The 24,019-nt window shown below is 36.9% G+C and overlaps 1 protein-coding gene across 1 annotated transcript in view; it reads right to left on the bottom strand.

The window, feature by feature from the left end:
* The window catches only part of SEH1H (Transducin/WD40 repeat-like superfamily protein), a 233,276-nt gene extending 209,989 nt beyond the window's left edge, over positions 1-23,287 (bottom strand). Inside the window, exons 1-2 of the mRNA XM_089792422.1 lie at positions 22,854-23,287; positions 6,058-6,169 (exon numbers count right to left, since the gene is read on the bottom strand). Coding sequence (XP_089648548.1) covers positions 6,058-6,169; positions 22,854-23,000 — 259 coding nt within the window. The 5' untranslated portion in view covers positions 23,001-23,287. The remainder of the gene's footprint in view (positions 1-6,057; positions 6,170-22,853) is intronic.
* Between the last annotated feature and the right edge of the window lie 732 nt (positions 23,288-24,019).

The raw sequence follows: 24,019 nt of genomic DNA, 5'->3' as shown, positions 1-24,019 counted from the left end.
TGGCCTCCAATATATCTCAGATCAGATACATTTACAGTTTGGCTCTAATACCATGTTAAGTAACATGGATCATTTTTACAAATGTAATTATATTGCCATTGTTATAGATATTTTCCAAATGCAGATCCCAATCTCTTATAAATATAAGAGTAGGAGACATGTCTCATGAAGTGACGTGTCTCTATGATTAATCATTATTAGTTAATATATATTAACAATATAAATCACAATATAACATATGTATTATATATAATATATATGTATAATATTATATATATATATATTATATAATATAATATATAATATATATTTATAATATTATATATATGTAGTATATATATCAACATTGTATCTTAAGATTAAATCAATTCGACTGTAGCTATAATCTTAACAAAAACTATATGAGAAAATGCCAAAGAAACCTATGCACACTAACACAAAGCAACTATGTATCAATGGAATGCAAGAATAGTGTTTTCAATGAATTATGTTAATATGTGCAACAAAGCTGCAACCCTGTTGGCTTTATGATGAATGTGGAGTCACATGTGCTGAATTTGGTGAGCCGGCTAGAATATGGAAAATGTTAGCCTTGACTATTTTTTGGAAGGCATTATGTTGCAATATCAGGATACCACAGGAGAAAAGTCACAAGTGTCAATGATCCTTAGTGACTCTTTCAAAGGGAAGCAATGATAAGATAAGATAATGATATTAATGTCCAACAAAAAACCACAAGGGTTTATGGGTCTGAGCATACAAACCAAAGAGTCGGCCAAAACAGGAGCACCAAACAGTGTCTGAGAAAAAAAAAACAAAACACTAAGCCAGAGAAACTAAGGTAAGGACTAAAGATCCTTCCTTGGTACAAAGAAATCAGTCGCAGAGGAATATAAACATGAACGATCTAGAGTCTTAGATCGTCACCGAGAACCATTGGAGGAGTGTCGTTGCCTAAACACACTGGTGCAATCTCTGACTGATATGGAATGAGTGATACTGGATGGCCTTTTTGCACCCCTTGGATGAGACAAGGGAGAGAAAAAGGCGGTGATGAGCTGGTCCAATATATGACCCTGAGATATGAGTGACTGCAGGGTATGCTCCCAAAGCTAGGTGGCCTCCCGTAAATAAAGTGCAAGACACCGTTGGTCAATATAACTGAAGAACACTAAAAGAGAAAAACAATCTCTAAAAAGGCAGTAAAATCTCCCTCTAATCTGATAGTAGATAGGACAGCGAAATATAAAGTGGGTCTCAGTGTCAACCTCTGCCAAAGTACACAGTTGACAAATCCGATCCTCTCTAACCATATGGTGATCAGTTTGAACCTGAAGACGGTGAGAGCCAACTCTGAAGGAGCCCAAAGAGAATCACAAAGCGTGACTTCAGCACCGATAAAGATAAGCAGGGCGAACAATAATACCATTCTGAATCTCAAGAAAATGCTCAGCATAAAAGGCATCTTAGGACGTAATCCACCAGAAGGATTACTCCAGGTAGTGATAATGTATTGTCTATCGATATCCTGTCTAACATACACATTCAATTCCTATCTTGAGGGAAGGAGGTGAGCAGGAGCATCCAGTGAGAATTGATAAGGAGGAAGACGATCAATATCAATCCCGATTGAATCCAACAAAGAGGTGGCTTGGGCGTACCAACAGCAAGATCTAGTGCTAGTGTCAGATCTCATAACCGCAACAAAAGAACAAAAAGCTAGATGAGATTATCTGTGTCGATCGATATCTGAATCCATAAAGCCTCGAAGCCGATGAAGGAACCAAATCAAGTTGAAAATGGCTACAAGTTTGAAAGGATGAGCACCAAACTCAGCCAAAACAATGTTGTGGGGGGTGAATTTGTGACATCTAATGATATGTCGTAGAAGCAATGTCTAAACCTGCTCAATAAAGGCCCAATCAGAAGCAAGAAGAGAAAGTCCCCAAACCACCAAGCCATAGAGAAAAGTCGATCTAACTAAGTAGTTGGTCTAACTAAGGAGTCTAAGAGGGACAGTTTGGACAAAATGTCCTGGAAATGATGTCTGAAGCACTGTCTTTCAAGCATAGCCAGGAAGCCCATGCCCTTACTAACTTTGGACTAAATAGCTAGTCTCAAGTTGAAGCGGGGTCCCGAAAACTTTACCCCGAGATACATGTAAGAAGAAGTGATCTCAACCTCCTGCCCTGGAAGAAGGAATGAAGATGAGAGGTCTTTAAACAGTTAAAAATCATAACCCGAGTCTTAGTCAAATTGACCACGAGTTGACATTGATCACAAAAAGAGGTCAAACCATCAAGGAGTCTCTATAAACTGTCGGAAGAAAAGGCCAAGAGAACGACATCATCTGCAAAAAGAAGAATAGAGATTAAAACCTAATGTAAGTAGCACCCCTCACCAGGTTGTGAGGAGTTCACAAGGAAATCCTCGAGCTCATCAATATACAACCCGAACAGGGTGGGAGAAAGAGGGCAACCCTTCACCTCAATGGTACTCTGAATCGGAATAGAAAAGCCCTCCAGAGTCTTCAATCTACCAATCACCTTCTCATATAGTCTAATAATAGCAGTCAACAACATATCTGAGATCCCAATCTCTCTAAGTCTCTGAAATAAGGCCATCCTAGGAACAGAATCAAAAGCCTTGCGAAAGTCCACAAAACAACAATAGACTTTCTCAGAGCGGTGTCTAGCCTCCTCAATAATAGCTCATAACATCAAGATATGATCCATAGTCTGATAGCTTGCCCGAAAACCAACCTAACCTTTAGCTCTACATCCTTTTTTGTCAAGCTCTCTAGATAGCATGGTGTTCAGAGCAGTGGCATAAAGTTTGGCAAACGTATGCCCGATCATGATAGTCCTATAGTTACCTGGGTCAAAAATAGGTCCAGACTTATGAATAGGGTAAATCACATGCCTCAACCAAGAATCAGGAAACCCAATGCATACCACTTTATTAAAAGTGTAGGAAGGTAGGATCCAAGAACCAAAACACCAAGTTTGAAAAGTTCAGCCTAAAAACCTTCCTCATCCGCCGATCTACTACATCGCATGGATCTAATGGCCTCATAAATACTGGAGGAGGTGAGCAAATGGCAATAGGGAGGTGGAGTGGAATGAAGAGGTGGCCGCCCTAGGATGTCATTAAGCGTAATGGTGTGAGGTCAGAGAGTGGAAGTCAAGAGTGGAGGGCGAAGGAGGACAACAAGGAGAAAGGGTATGCCAGAAGATCTGGGGATTCTAAATAAGCGTAGAGCAAAGGGATCTGCACTGCAAAGAGGCAAAAGAACGTTTCTTATGGCAAAGAAAACGAAGATAAGATAAGCGCAAATGGGTGAAGGCAGGAGAATGAATCTCGAAAGCAGAGCAAACAGAGTGATGGAAAGCTTTACAAGCAGCATCAAACCATTAATTCATAGGACATGTATTCTAACGCTTAGACCTAAGAGAGGGAGGGGAGCGGTGAGGGATAGAAAGGAAAGCAGAAACCCAAATGGAAAAGGCAAGTGAATTAGACATGGCAGAGGTTGCATTCGAATCACTGAAACTAGTTAGTGTCAAAGGTCTCCTAAGATGGTATGAAAAGAGCTCACCATCTCCCTCGGTGTAGCGGAAGCGAGTAGGAGTGTAGGCAGTGTCAAATAGGATGTAGGAGGGCTGGGGATGAAGGGTTGTGACTCTTAGAAAGGGCTGTAATTATGAAGGGTTGGGTTATGACTCTTTCAAAGAGTGGTAATTGTGAAAGTTTGTGAATCTCTCAAGAAGAAATAATGAAGGGTTGTGACTCTATCAAAGAGTGGTAACTCTAGAAGATTGTGAGCATTGCACGAGGTAGAAATGATGAAAAGGTCTGACTCTCTATCACTCGGAAGATATAAAGGGAAACAGAATTCATTTGAGGAGGACATCTAAGGGAGATCAATTTGGGGAATAATATATTACTCTCAAAAGAAACAACAAAAAGTGTTGACTCAATTGATGTGGCCCTTTCACGAATAAACAAGAATTCATTCCAAGCATTAAAGGATCACTTATCAATCATCACTCATGAATCCAACCAAAAAAATCCTTCATCCATAAATCATTAATCCCTCGAGAAATCAAACAAACAGTCATCTAATCCACATCAATCATTCTTCATCTTGGGATCAAGCAAAAAAAGAATTCAGCAATCAAATCAGCATACATTCAATCTCATTAACCAATATTTGTCGCATCGTCACTCATCAATCATCTAATCAACAATCTCTTAATCGTCACTCACTCGTAACTCAAATCATACACTCAAAGGAGCTCACTCAATCAATCATACATATATCAATCATTCAACAACAATCAATGAGGATCAGATCTAATATAAGAAATCCAAATTCAGAAAACAGAAGACTTGTGAACTAACAAGTATTGTGGCATGCAATGTGATGTTATTGTCGAATATAAATTCTCATTAGTATTTTGAGATAGTTAGTAAAAAGAATGGGTAAGCTATCTAGATTCTTCAATTATTGATTTAATTTGTTAATTCTCCTACAAGCAATCACGTATGGATTAGGAAAGAGACACAATTGGGAGAGCAAATATGGGCTGCCCCTCCAAATAGGCCACCCCAATGTTGGATGGAGAAGAAATTCCTGCCACTTGTACGCCAAGGGGTGTTATATCATGCCCTTGGGCTTAGTTGCGATGAATGTTTCGATGCCCTTTTGAGCGGTCCACTCCAAGCCTTATGATGGTTGGTTGTTGGAAATGAAACTAAAAGAATAGAAGAAATCATGTAAAAGTTTGTAAGGAGGCACAATTTAGAGAGCAAATATGGGCTTCCCCTCTAAGTAGGCTACCTGAATGTTGGATGGAGAAGAAATTTCTATCACTTGTGGGCCAAGGGGTGTTATATCATGCCCTTGGACTTATCTGCGGCGAATGTTCCAAATTCCCTATTGTGCATTCCTCACCAATCCCTAACATGGTTGATTGTTTGAAATGAAGCTATTGATTGCTTATCTACTTTAGAAAGTTCAATAGATATTATATGATTTAATTATAGAGTACTATTTGCTAAACAAATTACGTTGTTGAATTGTTACTTTGGACAAAATCAGGTATAACCCAACTAGGAGACCTTACATACAGTTTCATAGGACTGAGACCCATCTGCCACTTCCTCATCCAATACATATAGATGATGCACCGCACGAATCATAAAAATAATTTTTTAAAGGTGCTTGGGAGGAAAATGCTAAACCCCACCACTTGACAGCTTTGGTTGTGCCGTGAGAGCAAGCAACTTCTAAAACTTCTCAAAAGGCTCCTTCAATTTCCAAAACCTTCTTTAGTACCCTTTAAGGTTGATAGATTGTTAAAGAAGACCTCGATAGATACTCATTTAGTTCCATGTGTAGATCCTTCTAGCGGGATATGCTTGCCTCTTGTTGGGGCTGAGGCTGCATCTCCTCACCTCTTTCCAAGCCTGTTAATCAGTCTCGTCTAGATATCCTATTTTTAGGGGTTTGGAAGAATGTCAGAAATTTTTGTCGACAAAGTAAAAGGATGTAACAATTAACAATGGTTTAGATTGGAATTTGGTTTCCAACTGTAACTCTAGAACTTCTTAAAAAGTTCCCTCACAGATGTTACAGAGATCCTAAAAACAAATAACGAAGGGGTGGATGTGTCCTTTCCTGGGTATATGCCAGAATAGATGATTTTTTACCAGTTTTATTTTGTATCTGCGGCTCAAGCCCTTCTAAAAAGTTTCTCCATAGGAGTGAGCATCAAGAGTACCCACAGTTGATTCATCCACAAAAAAAAAATCTTTGTATTGTTAACAAACTAGATAATTTCAACTATTTGGGATAATATGCTCATCAAGAAATTTATCGCAGACATGCTCTACAGATAAAATGCAAACAGAAAACATAGAATATAAGTAAAAAATTATCAGTTATGCTACTATTTAGGATATATTTAATGACTTAATTAAGTAGAATATTAGGTTAGATGTTGGGCTCCATTATGATTTACTAATCAGTTGTGAAATCTTCGTAACCCATACCTTCCCCAGCCTCTTCCCATAATGATATAGCTCCATCCATGCAACAACATGCAATAACATCTCCATATTCGGGAGGGGCCCATACCAGCTTCACAATGCTACTGTCATGAGCCTGAAAAACAATCAACCAACTCTATGAATTCGATATTCTTCAAAATTAATCAAATTTCCAAGCTAGATATAGCAATTTTACAGAAGAAAACTTTAAAAGAGGTAAAGAACAAATAATCCTCAAAGAAGATAAAATATTTTGATTAGAAAACATGTAAAGAAAGAAAATAAAAGAACGATCTACAACTCCACCAGAATTATATACAAACCCTTTCTAACAAAGTTTTGTTAAAAAAATATTCACAACAATTAAGGATTGACTGCATAAACTTGACTGCATAAATTAATACAAAGATGATACAAAAAACCCATATAATCAACCTAATTTATGTCCCAAATTTCAAAGAGTAAAGCTTCAATTGTTCAACTGATCTTACTGGAATATTAGAAAGGTATCCTTACAAATCAAGGCAAACTTATTAAAAACTTTGACATCTTTAAAATTCTAAAAGGGCACATATACAAACTATTTACAGCACTCTACAATCCAAAATCAAGATTACACCACAACCACTTTCAATGTTTTGATGCCTAAGACAAATGAGGATGTATATAGGGAATCAAACAAAATATACCTTCACACCATTCAGAAATAGTCTTAATTTCTTAAACAGAACATGCACAGTTGACTAAAGCAAACGGCACAGAGAGTTTATGTACAAAGAAAGCCATTGTGTGCAAGTATGGAAAAAAAAGATGGTGTCATTATCATCATATGCAATGCTCATTCTCTCCAACCTTCTTTATTAATGGAGAAATCTTTCAAAGACTCACTTAGAGTTACATATAGGAAGAGGCCATGAAAGATGCATAGTCACCCTTACGCAACTACATGCTTCTAAGCATGATTGACAATTTAAGTAGGACTCTGTACATCACGCATATTTTTCATTTCATTTGTTGAATCATGTGTAACAAACTTACAAAATGATAATGGAAGTTCATTAATTTAACCTTAGAATCACCGAACATTTATGAAAGTTCATGAAACCAACCTACAATCACCTACCATATTGACCCCTTGTAGACCAGTTAGCATGCACGCCCATGCTAATCAAGTTTTCTTTCCCAATCACAAAGATATTAGTCAAGTTTCCCTTGTTCCTTACATGTCATTTTTTAACAAACTTAAGGCCATAATGTAAGAGAACAATGGAACTCACAGACTATATTTACCCTCCTCTAGACTAGTCAGTGTTCATACCTGCACCAATCAAGTTTTCTTTTCAATTAACGCAGAGATATACAATCTCCTATTGCTGATTGCATATCATTGAAAAAAAGAAACGCCATAATGTAAGACAAAAATGACACAAAATAAAAGGATGTTAAAATGTGCCACATGAAAAGAAAATCAAATTACTTGTAGCTGAGGCACACCCTGCGTAGTTGACTCATACCAGCAGATTCCTATGCATAATTCTAAGTTGATTCAACAAAGCTGATGAAAATCTTGGAATGATTCAGCTACAAGGTATTTATCAAGTACAATTACTCCCTATAGATTCTTTGGTCGTACATACCATTGCTATAAACATGACTAAAATGGTTGTAGCAAAAGAATATCTGGAAGTAGATGAGTAAAGGTGCTTTGGATGAAATTCCTTTCAAGATTCTAGACATTAAAGATGGTCTAGTTTCCTCTGTAATTTGTCTTGCTGACAAAACTAGATAAGTTTAGGGAAGACATTGGCAGAAAATTTTGTTCACCCTGAATCAACAGTCAATGGCATCAGTCATGATGGTCACTTGTTGGGTATATCATTATAACTTCACGGATGTAGGAGCATAACTTGCCCCTTGCACATTGCCCTCACGATCTCTCTTTTTTGAAATGCTTTCCCTTGAACCATGACATAAAACCAAGAATTTCTTCAACTTTCCTTGTAACCAGTGCCATGAATGACCGTCCATATGAGGTCGTAGTTCACGACAATCTTTGATGGCACCCTATGTAATTATTGTTTTTCCTTTAATTTCATCCATGCCCATGGCCATGTTGTTTCTCCAAGTCATGTTTCCTTCATATAGTCCGTCATTCTCTATGGTTATGGATATGTTTAAACCTTGGTAGACTGGGCCACTTGTTTAATGTCTGCAGCATTCAACCTTGTTAAAATTATGCACATTCTCAAGTATACTGTTTGACACTTAACTTCAATCAAATCTGAAATTTAGAATGTTATAACGCTCATACTAAAGCTTCTTAAAGTATGAGAAAAATAATTGAATAAAAAACCAAAATAAAAACATTACTCTTCTTGTCTAAACAATCTGTTATTCTAAGTTTTGATTAAGCACTTCTGATTACAAACTACTGAGCACCCAGGATCATAAATAGACCCAACTTAGGCAATCAAAATGACACAAACACGACTTATTTTTGGATGATTTTATCCCATACAATGCTCTCAAACTATATATGTTGCCCACCCAGAATAAAAAAGAAAAATAGAATACATATGACTTCTGTCCAGTCAGAATAAAGCAGCAGTGCTAAATAATAGTCTAAAATCAATGTCTCAAATAGCTAATAAAAGTTCCTGTATTAAAAGTCTGCAGCCTGATCATCTGAAGCAAAAAATCTCTAAAAAATCAACTCCATCTTTTTTACAGAAACATCTAGCAACTGGAACAAAAGTCTCATCGAAGACAACTCCCCCTTTCTGAGAGTGTCTTCATAGAGATAGAAAAGCACTTCTCATACTGTCATCTTGCCATATCTACTTGATTGGATAATCAGGTAGCATGTGCATGCCACCATCTTGAACTACTCTAGCCAAAACTTGACAAGGTTCAAGGTGTTCTCTAATAATCACTTGCTGACAATCAAATTCAACAATACACTGAAGATTTATAATACAAGAAACTCTAAAAAACGTATTCGTCAAGCTAGGCAAAGACATCATCTATCTCAATAACATCACTTGAAGTCATGCAAAAGAACATAGACCATGTCCCAATAACAAGATATTTGGCATCACCTAGTTCGACCCAGTCTTCTAATTGAAGGTCAAGAAACTTGATGCTCACCTGCCAACATACCACCTTGCACAAAAAACAGTGTTAGTGTATAGTCATGAACCATAGAGAAAGTTGTGTCAAGTCTGGATGCTAACTTATTTGATACACCTAAGGTTTTTGCAACCTGAGCAAACTCCTATTGTTATTGCTTGGCTTACTTCTTCTCAACTTCAAGACGTCAATATGCATAGTGTGTTAGAAAGTTTAGTATTTCTTCATTGATGTCAAATTGAATTCATAGCTGTACAAATCTATATGTCGGTTCTATGTATCAACAATTTACATGCAGACAAAGAACAATAGAACCTGTCAAATCAGTTGCATTAACTGTGTCTTGATCTATAAAATATACGTACAAGTCTGAAGACAGGGATTTTGTCTTCAAATGACAGAAGAAATCATCAAACATAAACTGTGTTTCCCAATACCTGTATGACTATGTATTGAACGGCTAATGCATTTGATATATTTCTATGTTTCCAATCAGTGATGACACAGTTCAGAGAACATTGGGCAGATTTAGTCAAACATGACAGCATATACACAGATTGTATTAAAAATTTGGTGAAACATTTGAAATATACTGTGTTGTTGCATATCAAAAGTGTACATGTGTATGCAAGTCCTTAAATTTACGAATCAGTTGTAAATGTTGATTGCTGCCACTTGTCAATTTTTTTGTTTTTAGAAATATCTGCAGCAATAAGGAGTTTGATAGTTTGGTCAGTTGAACAGTTGTTCGGTAGTCTTCTAACAGGTGGCAGTTAACTCCTCAACCAATAAATTTTGTTAACCATATCACCGATAGGGAAAAGACTTGTATATGTGAGTGTTACTTGAAGTGTGATTATGTGGTGATGTGTGTGAAAAATATTTATCTATACAAGTTCAATGAAACGAAAACTGTATGCGTACAGTTTCAAGAATAAGTATCATATCTTACTCAAAATATATAAAGTGTGAGAATTGCTAAGAAAAAAACAAGCCAATGAAAGAAGATTAAGAAGGAAGAAGTAAAATCATCAAACGGTAAGAGATACATTTAAATCTGCTTTAAATGCTTTGAAAGATTTCATCATACAAGTGAATAGAACGGTTGCATTGGCAGTCTTATTTTGCAGATTATTATAGCTATAGCCTATAACAGTTGACAGTATTCTATTTGGAGAAGTAGATTTGCAGGTCTGTGTTGTTACAAAGTGCAGCATTACACACAATATTTGAAGATTGTTGATTGCAAAACTTGTTCGTAAATTTCTATACTTGTGTCGGATCAGTAATAATTTGTAATTACATTCTTTGAGTTGGTATTTAAGGAATGCTGAATTGGTGCTCAGCTTACTGAATTGTGATTTTAAAAAAATTGGTGCTTTGATAAAGGATTTGATGATTCCTTTGAGTTGGTGACCTAAAAGATTGTAAACTCTTTAACAGAAGCTGAATTAGAACAGTAGATCCTAGGCTCTACCAACATTTTTCACCTTAGTTTTTTCTATCCTTAGTTTCCACGCAGATCTTGTGCATTGTCTTCATTGTGTGCTTGCATCTCTTTCTGATTTCAATATCAATTCCTTTCAGTTTTCAGATAGAAGTTTCATTTCATAAAGTTCATCAAAAGATTCAAAGTGTTAAGGATCGAAAGTTTATATCTTCTACTTTGTTGTCCGCAATTTTGTATTTGCAAAATTGGGGCAACACTACGAAATTGTCCATAGTTTAAACTCTAAGTTACCGATTCAGATGCGGATTCCGAAGCGGATACGGGATGCGGGGATTTTTTTTTTTTTTTGGATGCAGATGCAGGAGGAAACGTATATATATATATATATATATATAATATTATAATATTAACATATGCAACGAAATGCAAGAAAGATACAAAAACAAATCATTTGATAAAGCATAATATGACTATGAATCTATGATACTTAACAGTTAATTGAACCCTTAAACAAAATTCAAGATATTTCAAAATTCATATGATATTCATATATCAATATCAATATGTGCTTGTCCAACATTAGCGTTTAGTCTTGACTCTTAAACAATAAGTTCAAATAGGTCATGTTCAAGATTCCAACAAAATAAAATTTAAAAACATGGTAAATGATTGAAGTCTGAAGATTCAATCAATCAGAGTCTGGCTCTGAATCATAGGGATTTGCAAGAAAATCCACATTCTCATTGTCATCTCCAACTGCTGAAAGATCATTTGAACCAAGCATGGTTCCACTTATGCTAGATGCACCACGTGCCACACTAACATCATCACCGTCTCCAACTGTAACAAGATCATGAAGTGTTGCATCCAAATCTGAACACTCGGGGGCTACATCCCAAAGCTTTGTTGCCCCTTCCTTGTAATGATCATTCTTACGTGAAAAAAGACGCAAGTTGGTGTGGACAAAGACCAAGTCCTCAACTTTCTTGGAGCCTAACCGGTTGCGCTTCACCGAATGGATAAAGGAGTATGTACTCCAATTCCTTTCAGCAGCAGAAGAACTAGCAACCTATATTGTTGTCACAAAACATACAAATGAAAAGCAAATTAATTTTATAGAATGTGTGAAACACTAAATTCTACAATGCAAGTGTAAACATAAAATTTTAAAACAAATTTACAAAACAAAATAAAAAACTTACTTGTGATAGGACTTTGATTGCAAGAGGTTGAAGATGCTTGAAAGGTTGACCATACATCTACCACCATGTGATAGCTCCCATTCTATTTTGGTCCTTTAGTGCAAATGGAGAATGCTTTAACCCTGAAGCAAACAACCCAAATTCTTCCCTCACTTTTTCATGCATTTCTTCCAGTGGGAAGAGTCTTGAAAGGGCTTTGTGGCACCCCTCAGCAACCTCCTCATCCGCAAATGGTGCAACTCTATCCGGCATACCAGCTATCTCCTCACTATAGTACCTAGGAGATAAGGCATATGCAAGGAGGTGCAATGGGGTGGTCATCTTATTCCAGCGATGGTTGATAATTGCTTGCACTTGTTTGCATAAGGCTTCACATTGTGTGGGGTCACTCTCATGTGCTTGTATAGAATGTTTTACCTTCTCAACCATGGTGTCCATGCCATCATACACATCCCCTAAGCAAGGTGTATCTGTATCAGCAAAACGGAGCATAGTCATGATGGGCTCGGTGAAATCCAATACATATGCCACACGAGCCCACCAACTCTCATTCAAGATCAAATTCCTGATCCTTTGTGCTCTTTCTGAATTTGAGATCTTCCATACACCCCATTGATGACCGATGACCATTTGACTTAATGCATCTTTTACCTTGAGGAGTCGTCTCATAACGATTGTATGAGATGCAAAACGGGTCTCAGCAACCTAAGCAAGTTAACAATATGTCAATTGACAATATAATTATAAATTTTAATTTTTAACTAAATTACAAAACCATGAAACTTAATAATTTAAAAAAATTAATTTACCTTCAGCAACTCCAATTTGGAGTATGTTCTAAAAATGGATTGTGACATGTGGTGGTTGGTCACAAACATCTGTATGTCCTCCCCCTGTTCATATATTTTCTTCACCCAATCTACTTCAGTGCCAATCCTCTGCATGATCAAGTTAAGGGAGTGAACAGTGCATGGAGTCCAAAAAATATGGTCATACCGACTCTCAACTAAAGCACCTGCACCCCTGCAATTTTTGGCATTGTCAGTGACCACCTGTACCACATTCTCACTACCCACCATCTCAATGGCCTCAATGAGAATTCTAGAAATGAATTCCGAATCCTTCACTTGCCCTTCACAATCAATGGCCTTCAAAAACATTGCCCCTTTGAGGGAAATTGCAATCACATTAATCAGTGGCCGGTTTCTTGTATCCTTCCAACCATCTGACACAATAGTTAGACCCGAAGTTTTCCAAGATTTTTTGATTGGTTGAAGGTCTCTCTCTATATGTGCCCTCTCTTGTTGCAATAAAGTTGTACGCACCTTTTCATAGCCCGGGCTTGTGTAGTCAGCTGGTGATTCTTTGATTGCTGCCACCATTTCCTTCCAATATGGTGATCTCACCAAGTTGAAAGAAAGCCCATTCGCATAGAGGCAACGTGCAATAGCTTCATCAGCGCGGTCTCTTGCCCCCATTTTAAATGCGGTGTCCAATGGGCCTCTTTTACGGGTTGAAATTTCCACTTCTTCCTCATCCTCTTCTGGCACAGGTACCTGCAAGAATGGGTGTTGGGAGGATGCCATTGGTTCAGTGGGTGTCTTTGGCTTGCTCTTTGAGGAAGGACCTTGATAGTAGCTTTTTTTTGATCTATTGATCAATGCATCAGCAGCTTCTTGTTCTCTTACAAATGAAAGTATTTCCGCACTAGTCATCCCAGTACCATTTTTGCCTTTGCACATTCCAAATCCTTTGCCAGCAGGGCCCATAAAATGAAGCTTCACTCGAGAATATGAGCTATTGAAAGGTTTTCCTTTGTTACTTTGACAATAATTGCACTTCCAATAGTATAAGCCAAGTCCTGAAACCTGTGATATCCGTGTTGTATGTCTCTACAAAGGAGAACCTACATCAATTTTGAAATTATCAGTCCCTTCCCCTCCTTGGCCCCCCACTGAACTTTGACTAGCACTACCACCGGTATCCATTCTTGTCTAGTTTTTTGCAACCTATTTTATAAGAAAATAAATAAATTTTAATTAGTTCCTAACAACAATGAACATCAATGATCATGCATACAAGTGGAAAGAAGTGAGAAAAACTACTAAAATAGATACCCGAAGTTGCTTCTACATATCTTTCAAAAAAAAAAATTTGAAAAAAAACTTTAAAAAAATCTTCAAGAACTTAAAAAAATCATCAAAAACTCAAAAAAATTCATCTAAATACTCAAGAAAAGGATTGATCACTTACCTTGAATGGTTTAAACTTCTTTGAGAAAGCTATCTCTCCCTCTTCGATCGATCCTCTTCGAAAATGCTGAACTTAGCTTCACAATGATGGAGTGGCTGTAGGTGCAAACAAAACTCTAAAATGACTCTTGTGAATGCTTCTATGTTGTCTTCTAGGGTCGTTTTAGGGTTTTATTGTGAAAAAATGCTTTAAAAAATGCTTTTAGTCACATGTTGTTTCATTGTTTTAAGTTAAAATATACTTTATTTAATTAGTTTTCCGCCTAACTCCCGCGGATGCGTCCTGATGCTCCCGGATTCCCTGCGGATGCTGCCCGGAAGCCACCCGCAGGCATCCGGAGGCTTCCCGCATCCGTCCGTATCGGATGCGGAAGCCAGGGAGCAGGGCCACGAATCAGTATCAGAGTTTAAACTCTCTAAGCCATTTTCTTGTTTGTTTTATTTGTTTTAAGTCTTGTTTTTTGTCCTAGGTTTGTTGTGTTTTGAATTCTGCTCATTTTGAGCTATCGCAGGATCGGAGCAATATTTATATGGAATTGACCTACAGGTGGGGTTTTTAAGCCTAACTATATGTTCTTTGTTCTTTGTTCTTTGTTCTCTGTTCTCTGTTCTTCTTCCGAGTTATTGCATGGTTTCCCAATCATGTGTGCCCTTGGTTGAATGATTTCTATGAGTTTGCTGGGACGTTTTTATAGTCAAGGCATTTTTCAAACAGTTTCAGCCCTCTGTACGTGGGAACATTACAGCAACATCCAAGGATGGAAGATACATCAAATGGATGTCAAAACTGCATTTCTAAATGGTGTAATTGAAGAAGTATACATCGAACAACCAGTAGGATTTATCACCCATGACAAAAATTCTTATGTATATAAACTGAAGAAAGCATTGTATGGTCTTAAACAAGCTCCCAGGGCATGGTACGAAAGGATAGAAAGCTACCTTTCAAAATTAGAACATTCCAAAAATGAAGTTCATCCTAATATATAACACAAAATAGTTAATGGTGATATGATTATTCTTGTACTGTATGTTCATGATTTACTAATAACTGGTGAAGAACATCTTATGGCAAAATGTAAACAAGATCTAACAACAGGATTCAACATGAAAGATCTAGGACTTCTTCATTACTTTCTAGGCTTAGAAGTATGGCAAAAGAAGAACTACATCTTTCTAAATCAAGGAAAATACATTGTTCAAAATCTGACTAAGTTTGGGATGATAGACTACAAACCCTTAACTACTCCTATGGAAGCAAATCTACACAAACTGAAGAATGATGGATTTGAATCTGAATCTACTGATCCCACTTACTACCGACAAATTATCGGATCACTGATGTACTTGGTGAACACTCGTCCTGGTATTTGTTACGCAACCAATGCCTTAAGTCAATTCATGTGTGAGCCAAAGAAGATCCATCTCATGGCAGCCAAGCACATTTTACGATACTTACGTGGTACAATTGGTCTAGGCCTCAAATATGATCAAGTTGAGATTAATCTTCATAGATATTCAGATTCTGATTGGGCAGGCAACTCTACTAATCGTAAAAGTACTATAGGATGTTGTTTCAGTCTTGGTTCAGCAATGATCTCTTGGTTTAGCAGAAAACAATCATCAATCGCCTTAAACTCCACTGAGGTAGAATACATAGCTTCTTCCATGGGAGCCAAAAAAGCAATATACATAGCTAAAGGTAGAATACATAGCTTCTTCCATGGGAAGTCTTGGTGCTTCACCCTTGTGAGCATCACCTAGATCTAATGAGTGCTAAGTGTTCCATTTATTCTCATAAGAGATGAATTCATGTTGAATCAGTACTCATGAAACATGGGTCAATGAGTTTGACTCAAAATCACAGTTAAATTCTGATAGCAATATCACAATTTGACTTGCTGTGGAAATTATCTCCTACTTATCAATTGATGAGCTTAAGGGGCTTTCTAATGAATGGTTCATAAGACACAACACTTGGTGAAGGTTTTGCAAATAGGGTTGCAAGCTTTGGGTTTAACCATGGAGCAAACTTCGTAGTTAAGCGCACTCAGGCTGGAGTAGTACTGGGATGGGTGACCTCCCGGGAAGTCTCGGTGCTTCACCCCTGTGAGCATCACCTAGATTCAATGAGTGCTAAGTGTTCCATTTATTCTCATGAGAGATGGATTTATGTTGAATCACTACTCATGAAACATGGGTCAATGAGTTTGACTCAAAATCACACGGTTAAATCCTGATAGCAATATCACAATTTGACTTCTTGTCGAAATTATCTCCTACTTATCAATTTGATGAGCTTAAGGGGCTTTCTAATGAATGGTTCATAAGGCACAACACTTGGTGAAGGTTTTGCAAATGGGGTTGCAAGCTTTGGGTTTAACCATGGAGGAAACTCCGTAGTTAAGCGCGCTCAGGCTGGAGTAGTACTGGGATGGGTGACCTCCTAGGAAGTCCCAATGCTTCACCCCTATGAGCATCACCTAGATCCAATGAGTGCTAAGTGTTCCATTTATTCTCATAAGAGATGAATTCATGTTGAATCACTACTCATGAAACATAGGTCAATGAGTTTGACTCAAAATCACACAGTTAAACCCTGATAGCAATATCACAATTTGACTTGCTGTGGAAATTATTTCCTACTTATCAAGTTAATAACTATTTGAGAATCTACTGGTTTCTATATTGATGTTTCGTAATACATCTACCTATGTATAGTTCTGAATATATTTTTGAGAAAAAATCGAGTAAATATCCAATTTGGGATATTTCAATGGTATCAGAGTTGTGTATCCTACCATCCTGTGGGGTTATTCAAAAGAAAAAAAATTGTACAAGGATTTCATTAGAGTTCTCCCTCAAAGTTGAGAATTATTTATTTATGAGAGAATTTTATTGGAACTTTTACTAAAGACAGTCCAAACCATGTTTTGGGAGTTTTTGTTGCTTGCGTTGCAGATGTTAAAGGCTTGAGAGTCCGCACATGAATAGAGTTTTTTGGATTAATTTAATGAAAAGAGTTTCGATGTAAAATAAATAATTTGTGACGGTAAGCTTTGAGACCATTTATCTTTGCTGAAACACATCAGATACAGATTTTAGAGGATACTTGCTTGATGAGGATGGACTTGACCTTGTCAAATTGGATCTTTAAACAAATTAAGGTCCAACAACGAAGCTTAAGGGAATATCTCAAAACATATACAAGAGCCAAGTACTTTGATGAGGCAAAACCATGAGGGAGCAATGTGATATAACATTCCCATGTGCAACACAAAATGAGTTGAATCATGCCGATGCATTGAATTTGGTCAATTCTGTGTGCCGAATTTTAATAGAAGAATCAAATATGCCCTGCACAACTGAAGCTGTGGACGTTCTCCAGAAATACAAAGTTCTTGTAGGACCAGCAAAGGTTGCTACAGCTGGTAGAGTGGGAGTTGCAGAACTTGGATGGAAAGGCTAGGACCAATAATATCATTGTGCGCTGCACTATTCACCAGATTCTCTAGAGTCGATTTTCATATGGGTGACTCTACGTATGCAGTGTTTGGAACAAAGGTCGTGTGACTTGACGAGTCTTAAGGCATCCGCAACCAGTATAGTTGACCATCCATATCGGCACCCTCCTATTGGTCAAAGCAGGAAGTAGAAACAACATCCTCGAGAAGGGTCTCCGTTGACTTGCGCGCACATTCATTCATCGAAGATTCATTTCAAAATGCTAGGATAAAATAGTCGGGCAAGTTTGTGTTATTAACGGAGGGGATATTGTGTAGCCGGAGATTTTGTTTCACAAGCATGAGAACATTATGATGGAATATACATCCAAACTGCAATTGGATTATTAAGCACATAGTCGATTTCCTATCGTGATCCCTATAAATATTAAAGGAGGTCAAGAAAGTAGAATTCTAGAAACAACGTCCAAGGAGTCTTTTTTTCAACATCCAGTAATCAAGAAATATGTGGTGGTATCAGCAAAAAAATTATTAATTGCAGACACGCGTTCAAAGTAACATATGGCTTCCTGGCAAAGACGTTACCCACCAAGTTCAGTTCGAACCAAGGAGATGGGTGTCAATCATACTAAAACACACAAACCAAATTGTTTAGGCCACCATTATTGCCAATAAAATACTTCCATTATTTTTGGTATCGTACTTGGTTGACTCCAATTTCTGAAATTGTCGAGATTTCTTCCTGATGCAACACGTCATTCCCTTAGCCAAATTGGAATGACACATGCGTGTCAATTGCTAGGATTGTGGGAATGAAACTCTTAAGAACAATGTGGAGTGATGGTGTAAAGACATTGATGTTGAGTTTGGCGGAAGAATACAATGAAAGTATTCAACCTTCGCCTATTTTACAGAGTTGGAACATAAATTTCTGAGAGTTGGGATATTTCAGTGAGATTTGGGAGGATGGACGAGCTTTCAAAGACATTTGAGGTCCTTGCTGGAATAAAGGAATCTATTGGAAGGCACAGAAAATCCCGCAATAAGAGACAACTGACAAGGTTGAAGGGAGTGACAGTGAATGTGGAACTAATTCACGTCCAAGACGGTTGTCATCTTGTATCGAACAATCAGTAGGTTAGCGTGGAGCTAGGATATCTGCAGACCGACACCCATCCTTATTCCATCGTAGGCTCACATAGTTGTAACCCCATACGGAGCAACGATATTTGGGTCGTGGATGACAGTTAGACCAAGGCAAGGAGTCTGAAAGTGATTACGGGGCAGGCTTCCAAATGGATTCACGGGGTACCTTTCACGACAGCAATATAAGAATCATCACCTCCAGCAGTACAGATACATTCCTCTGAGCAATATGGGTATTCTCGTCTCCAACTAACAGCATTACCTATTGTTAAAATTCAGTTTGTATGTTGTCTATCCATGAATTTCATAATGTCTAAGTTGGCTTATGTATGATTTCCTTAGCATGTAGAAATCCGTCTGTATTTCAGACATTGAAGAGAATTTTGCATCGTTACATTTTTGTAACTCAGTCTTGCTATTTTATGTATATCGACATACCAATTTTGTGAGCTCTTGCAAACAATAAATCAAATATGTTGGACAATTAAATGTTAGACTGGATTATGACCATTAACCAAGGCTACAGTGATTCATTAATTAACAGCAGTCATGAGTATGCCAAGGATAAAATCTGATTAAAGTCTGATTTTATAAACAATGGAATCTGCTCTTCTGTCTCAATGCCAAGAGAAAGTGTTTTGCTATAGACAAAGAATCAAAATGAGGATGATGCCCAGATGGATTCTATGCAGGCACCAAGCAGGATTGCAAAGTCATTAACCAAGCACGAGCCAAAATTGCAGAGGGCATATGGATCATTGGCAAGAGAAAATTTGTCAAATATTTCAATTTCATTGGCAGCCACAAATGTCACAGATGCATTTACTTACAAAGATGGCAGAAGTTTGTAGCAAAGTGATGTTGGTGATAAAGTAGGGAAGGTAGGAAAAGAAAAGCATCAACTATCACAATTTTATGAGCATTCAAGGATAAAGAAATCAGTTGCTTTTCAACCACCAGTGTCAGATTATTCGAATGAATTTCTCTTGCAAGATGTCTCTATGAGTAATTACAAAAGGGATAAAAGGCAAGTCAATAGGCAACCCTTCATGGGTTATAGCAATCCTAAGGGAAGAGTTGAATATTCTGAACCATGGGTGCCCCAATCAACAGATATAAGAACAGAAATACTCAACATTTACAAAGAGTATCAAAAACTTTCTACCCGAGTTGAAAATGACTTACCATTCAATGATTATATGAATTTTCACCTAGAGCCACAAAATAAGGCTGATATGGAGAAAAGAAAGTATTTGGAGTTGGTTCAGGATCTCCTTGCAAAAGACCAATGCAAAAATGTGTACGAAAAATTTCCAGCAAACCAAAATCATCGAATAGAAGGTCTTGAAAAAGAAGAACAGTCAACTACCATTGATTTGCAGCCTTCTCGTGATCACATAAAAGATGTTACACAGGGGGCAAGTTTCTACGTTGGTAACTTGGAGGTTAGCTTTGACAAGCAGGTTGATGAGGTCGGTTGCATGAGCGGATTCCACCTTGCCTAGAGGATTTTCCTCTATGCCATTTTCTGCCCCTGTACTTAGTGATTTTGCCCATCCAATGTCTCTCTTAAGGTGTATTTGCAAGGGCAGGTTTGCCTAAAGGTTATTCTTGATAAAATTGAATACTAACACCTTCACTTATCCATGCTCAAACTCAATCCTAGGGACTTGACTGATTCCCTCATTGGCTTCATCAAACTCTTCCTAAGGCTTGGAAACTACCAACTAAGACTGCCTAAAACCAACCAAAAGCATCTAAGACCACTACTATTGGCAAAACAAAAAAGATAGGGTGCCCATTTGCAATGGGGCGATGGTGTGAAAACTTCACAATAGGTCCAAAGAATATTGATTCTCCATCCTTTCTTACCATCCATCCTCATCTTTCCTATAAAGGACTCTCTTTTGCTCTAGCTAAAACAATCGTGAATGTAATCTCCTGCTAGATGAAATCCACCCAAAGCTTCTCAAAGTTAGAAAGCTTCTTATGAGCACAACCACTGCAAACAAATAGTTCCCATGATAAAGAGAACCCAAATAATACTATGGAGACCTAATCTTCATCCTCTATCAATAGCTACAATATACACATAATGTTCAACAAGAGTCATTGAAAAAGTGGCTACTATGTCTATGTCAGTCATGTTGAAGATTGGTAGCTGCAGGAGCTATCTTATATACCTGTTATGATTGCAATAGAGTTCTGATGCTTCATTCTTCTGTCAAGTGTTACGTTACTTTCTCTGATTGCTGCAGCGGTTATTCATCCATTAAAGTCGACTGAATTAGATTTAAGAGTTGAAAGGTTGAGATATTCTAAGAGACTTCCTTGAACTACAAAGATTCTCCAGTGTGTAAACTGAAGAGCTCTTGAATGCTGAAGAGTCATGTCATTGAAAAGCTCGACAGCTTGTCTATTGACACATCAAACAGAACACCAAGAGTCTTTCATTTTTTGAGATTGTCATGTGGAGCCTCGAATGGTCTCTGCCGTGCAAGCTGGAGATCAGTTATCATTATTTTCTGGAAAGGTTATGGAATATGGAAGACTCGGCATCATTCATATTCCTTTCTCTTGCTGTAGGTGACTACTTGTTCAGTCAGTCGTAGCACGTATCTGTTTCTTGGGAGACTATTGACTGGGTTCTTCTTTATATTTAGATTAAAGTATCGTGTGACAAGTACATGATTCGCATATGATCTGACAGGTTTACTATTGTTGAGTACTGCACTCTATGTATTGTTCATGTTCAGTATTCAGTATTGCACCCAGGATATAGTGTGGGTGTGTTCTTTATTATTTCTGTTTATAGCACTCATTATGGAGGTAGTTCTTCCAGTTGCAGATTCATTATCTTTGTAAAGAGAATACTGTGTAATCTTTAAGTGTTTGCGGATTTGAGAGTTTGTGAGCTTTGTACTTAGACTCTATTGTCATTCAATATAGGATTGTTTTTTGGTGTGGCTGGGTTTTCCATTCTCAAGAGGATGGTTTTCCCAGAGCAATTTTTTCTGTCTTTCTGTTCTTGTGTTTTTAAGATATCTGCTCTTTGTTTATGCTATTCCGATTCAAAATTTAACGATTCATGCATGTGGCACTATGTTTGTTTTTCCACATCATCTTATGGGAGATGTTCACACTCTAATAAAGAATGGTTAAGGCATAATACATCATTTTTGTTGCTTTCTTTTCGACAGTGTAAGGAATCAAATGATTGTTCCCAAAATTCAAAATACACTATGCCTTGGTGATCTGTTTGCAATGTGCAACCAACTGAACAAGACCAGTTTAAGTGTTATAATGGTTTCCACAACGACTCAAAGATCAACTTCTTCCAACAACATCACCAAAATGCAATTCCAAGGAGTAAGATTTGAAGCACCCGCTAGTCGATAACACTCTCAAAGACAAAGACTAGACATGTTTACAGTTTATACAACACGTGAAACTAAACAAATCACCCGAAACTAAATTAAATAAGCCACCTGTCATGGCTGTAGATTAACACTCCAATCACTGAAACAACTAGGGCTTCCTACCCAACAACCTCGTACTAGTTCGGATCTCTTCAATCATCAAAGACGCTTGGGTGTGACTTTCCATTAAAACAAACCAGCTCTCTCTCCCAAATTAAAATCAAACTTCAAGTCAGTTGACGATCTTAGGCATCACACCCAACAACCTATCACAAGTCCTCGTGCCTTTGAAAGCCAAGAACTAGCTTCAGTGACTGAAACTTGGGCATCACATCAAGATCAAACCTGCTTAGCTTACTACCCCATGTGCAAAAACTTCAGCTCACCCTTTGATAACTAGGAGTTGTTTTTTTGGTTAGTTTATCATGGTAGAATGTTTACGGCTAAACAATTTACATTCAAACAACTAGTAAACGTTAATGTCGATGTCATTTTCAAAAAAACAAGAGTAATCTTATGATATGCGAATGCAGCGTGCATCCTTGAACTGAAGTACATATTACGGAGACTGCGCCAAATTGAAAAGAGGACTCAAAAGCAAAGGATTTCCCTAACCAAAAGCCTCCTCTAATATTAAGAAAAGCACAATCTTGATAAATTGGGTTGTGGATTTCGATAGTTATTGAATGTAGAGGAAAAAATAGCCCATGCATAAAATATGGTTATTGTAACAAAACCTTCCACTTGAAAGTGCAAGCAAATTGAGAATGAGAATCGAAGATGTGAATGCAACCGTCAAGGGACCCTCCCGCCATTCTTTCTCCGCAGTGATTCCATGCGTTGCAGTGAACACCATCTACTGTCGATATTAACGTCTTCGCCATTTCTCACAGCTTGCGGTGAACGCGGAGATTGAGAGTGGGGGATTCAGTCTAATACAATTTTAAATTAATCTCCAGCTACGAAATCATAAACATGGAGGAAGAGTCGAAAAAGGGGAGGACAAGGAGTTCCTACTATCGTCTATCAGCTTCTTGCTTTGAAAATTCAATCCTGTCATTTTGGAGGCTCAGGTCTCTTTGGCTGCAAAGAATTGTTGAATGTCACATTCATCCATCTTAGAGATTTTTAAAATAAGTTTTCTAATATCATTTGAACGTTTGATTGAGTTGGAAGAGAAGTTGAAATATGCATATTGTATATGTTTGGTTGCAACAATTGAAACATGAATTAGAATAAATTTTGTTTTAAGATTTTAATAATTAAATTAATTTTCTAGTTTGATAAAAAAAAAAATTAATTTTTTAAATTATTTATAAAAAATTATTTTTTTATTTTTTTAAAAGTCAAATTACTTTATTTAATCTTTATTTTATTTTTAAAATTGATTTTATAAGTGAAAGATATACACAACCTTTGAAATTCATAAAAATTTAAAGGACATATTATATTGTATATTATAAATTTAATTCTAAATTAATTCAAATTGTTTTAATGAGTATAAGGTCAAAAATAAAATCATTTTATTTTTAAATATAATTAAGAAAATAAAAAATGCAAATAAGTCAAGATCATTAATATGATATTTAAATAAGACTAAATACAAGATTTATTTGTAAAGATAATTTTATGAAAGATTAGAAAAGATATCAAATCTAATATTAGTTTTTTTTGTCAATTAAAAAAAACACATATTAAACATTAAATAATGTTGACCTAATTTATATCTTATGATAAACAAAGAAAACTATCCAAAAAATCATTTGAGTGGCAATATACAATCAAACGACAAAGTCACAGACCCGACGACCTATCAAAATGGATTTATTAAAAACTAGAATAAGAATAAGTTATTCTTATTCAAACTTTTTTTAGAAATTTCGCTATGCTCATTTTGGGGTCA

The sequence above is a fragment of the Cupressus sempervirens genome, chromosome 7, assembly GCF_028749045.1.
Source record: "Cupressus sempervirens isolate cs-2001-9-10 chromosome 7, ASM2874904v1, whole genome shotgun sequence".
Classification (NCBI taxonomy): domain Eukaryota; kingdom Viridiplantae; phylum Streptophyta; class Pinopsida; order Cupressales; family Cupressaceae; genus Cupressus; species Cupressus sempervirens.
Note: the sequence above shows the minus strand (reverse complement) of the source record. Positions and strands in the feature narration are given on the sequence as shown.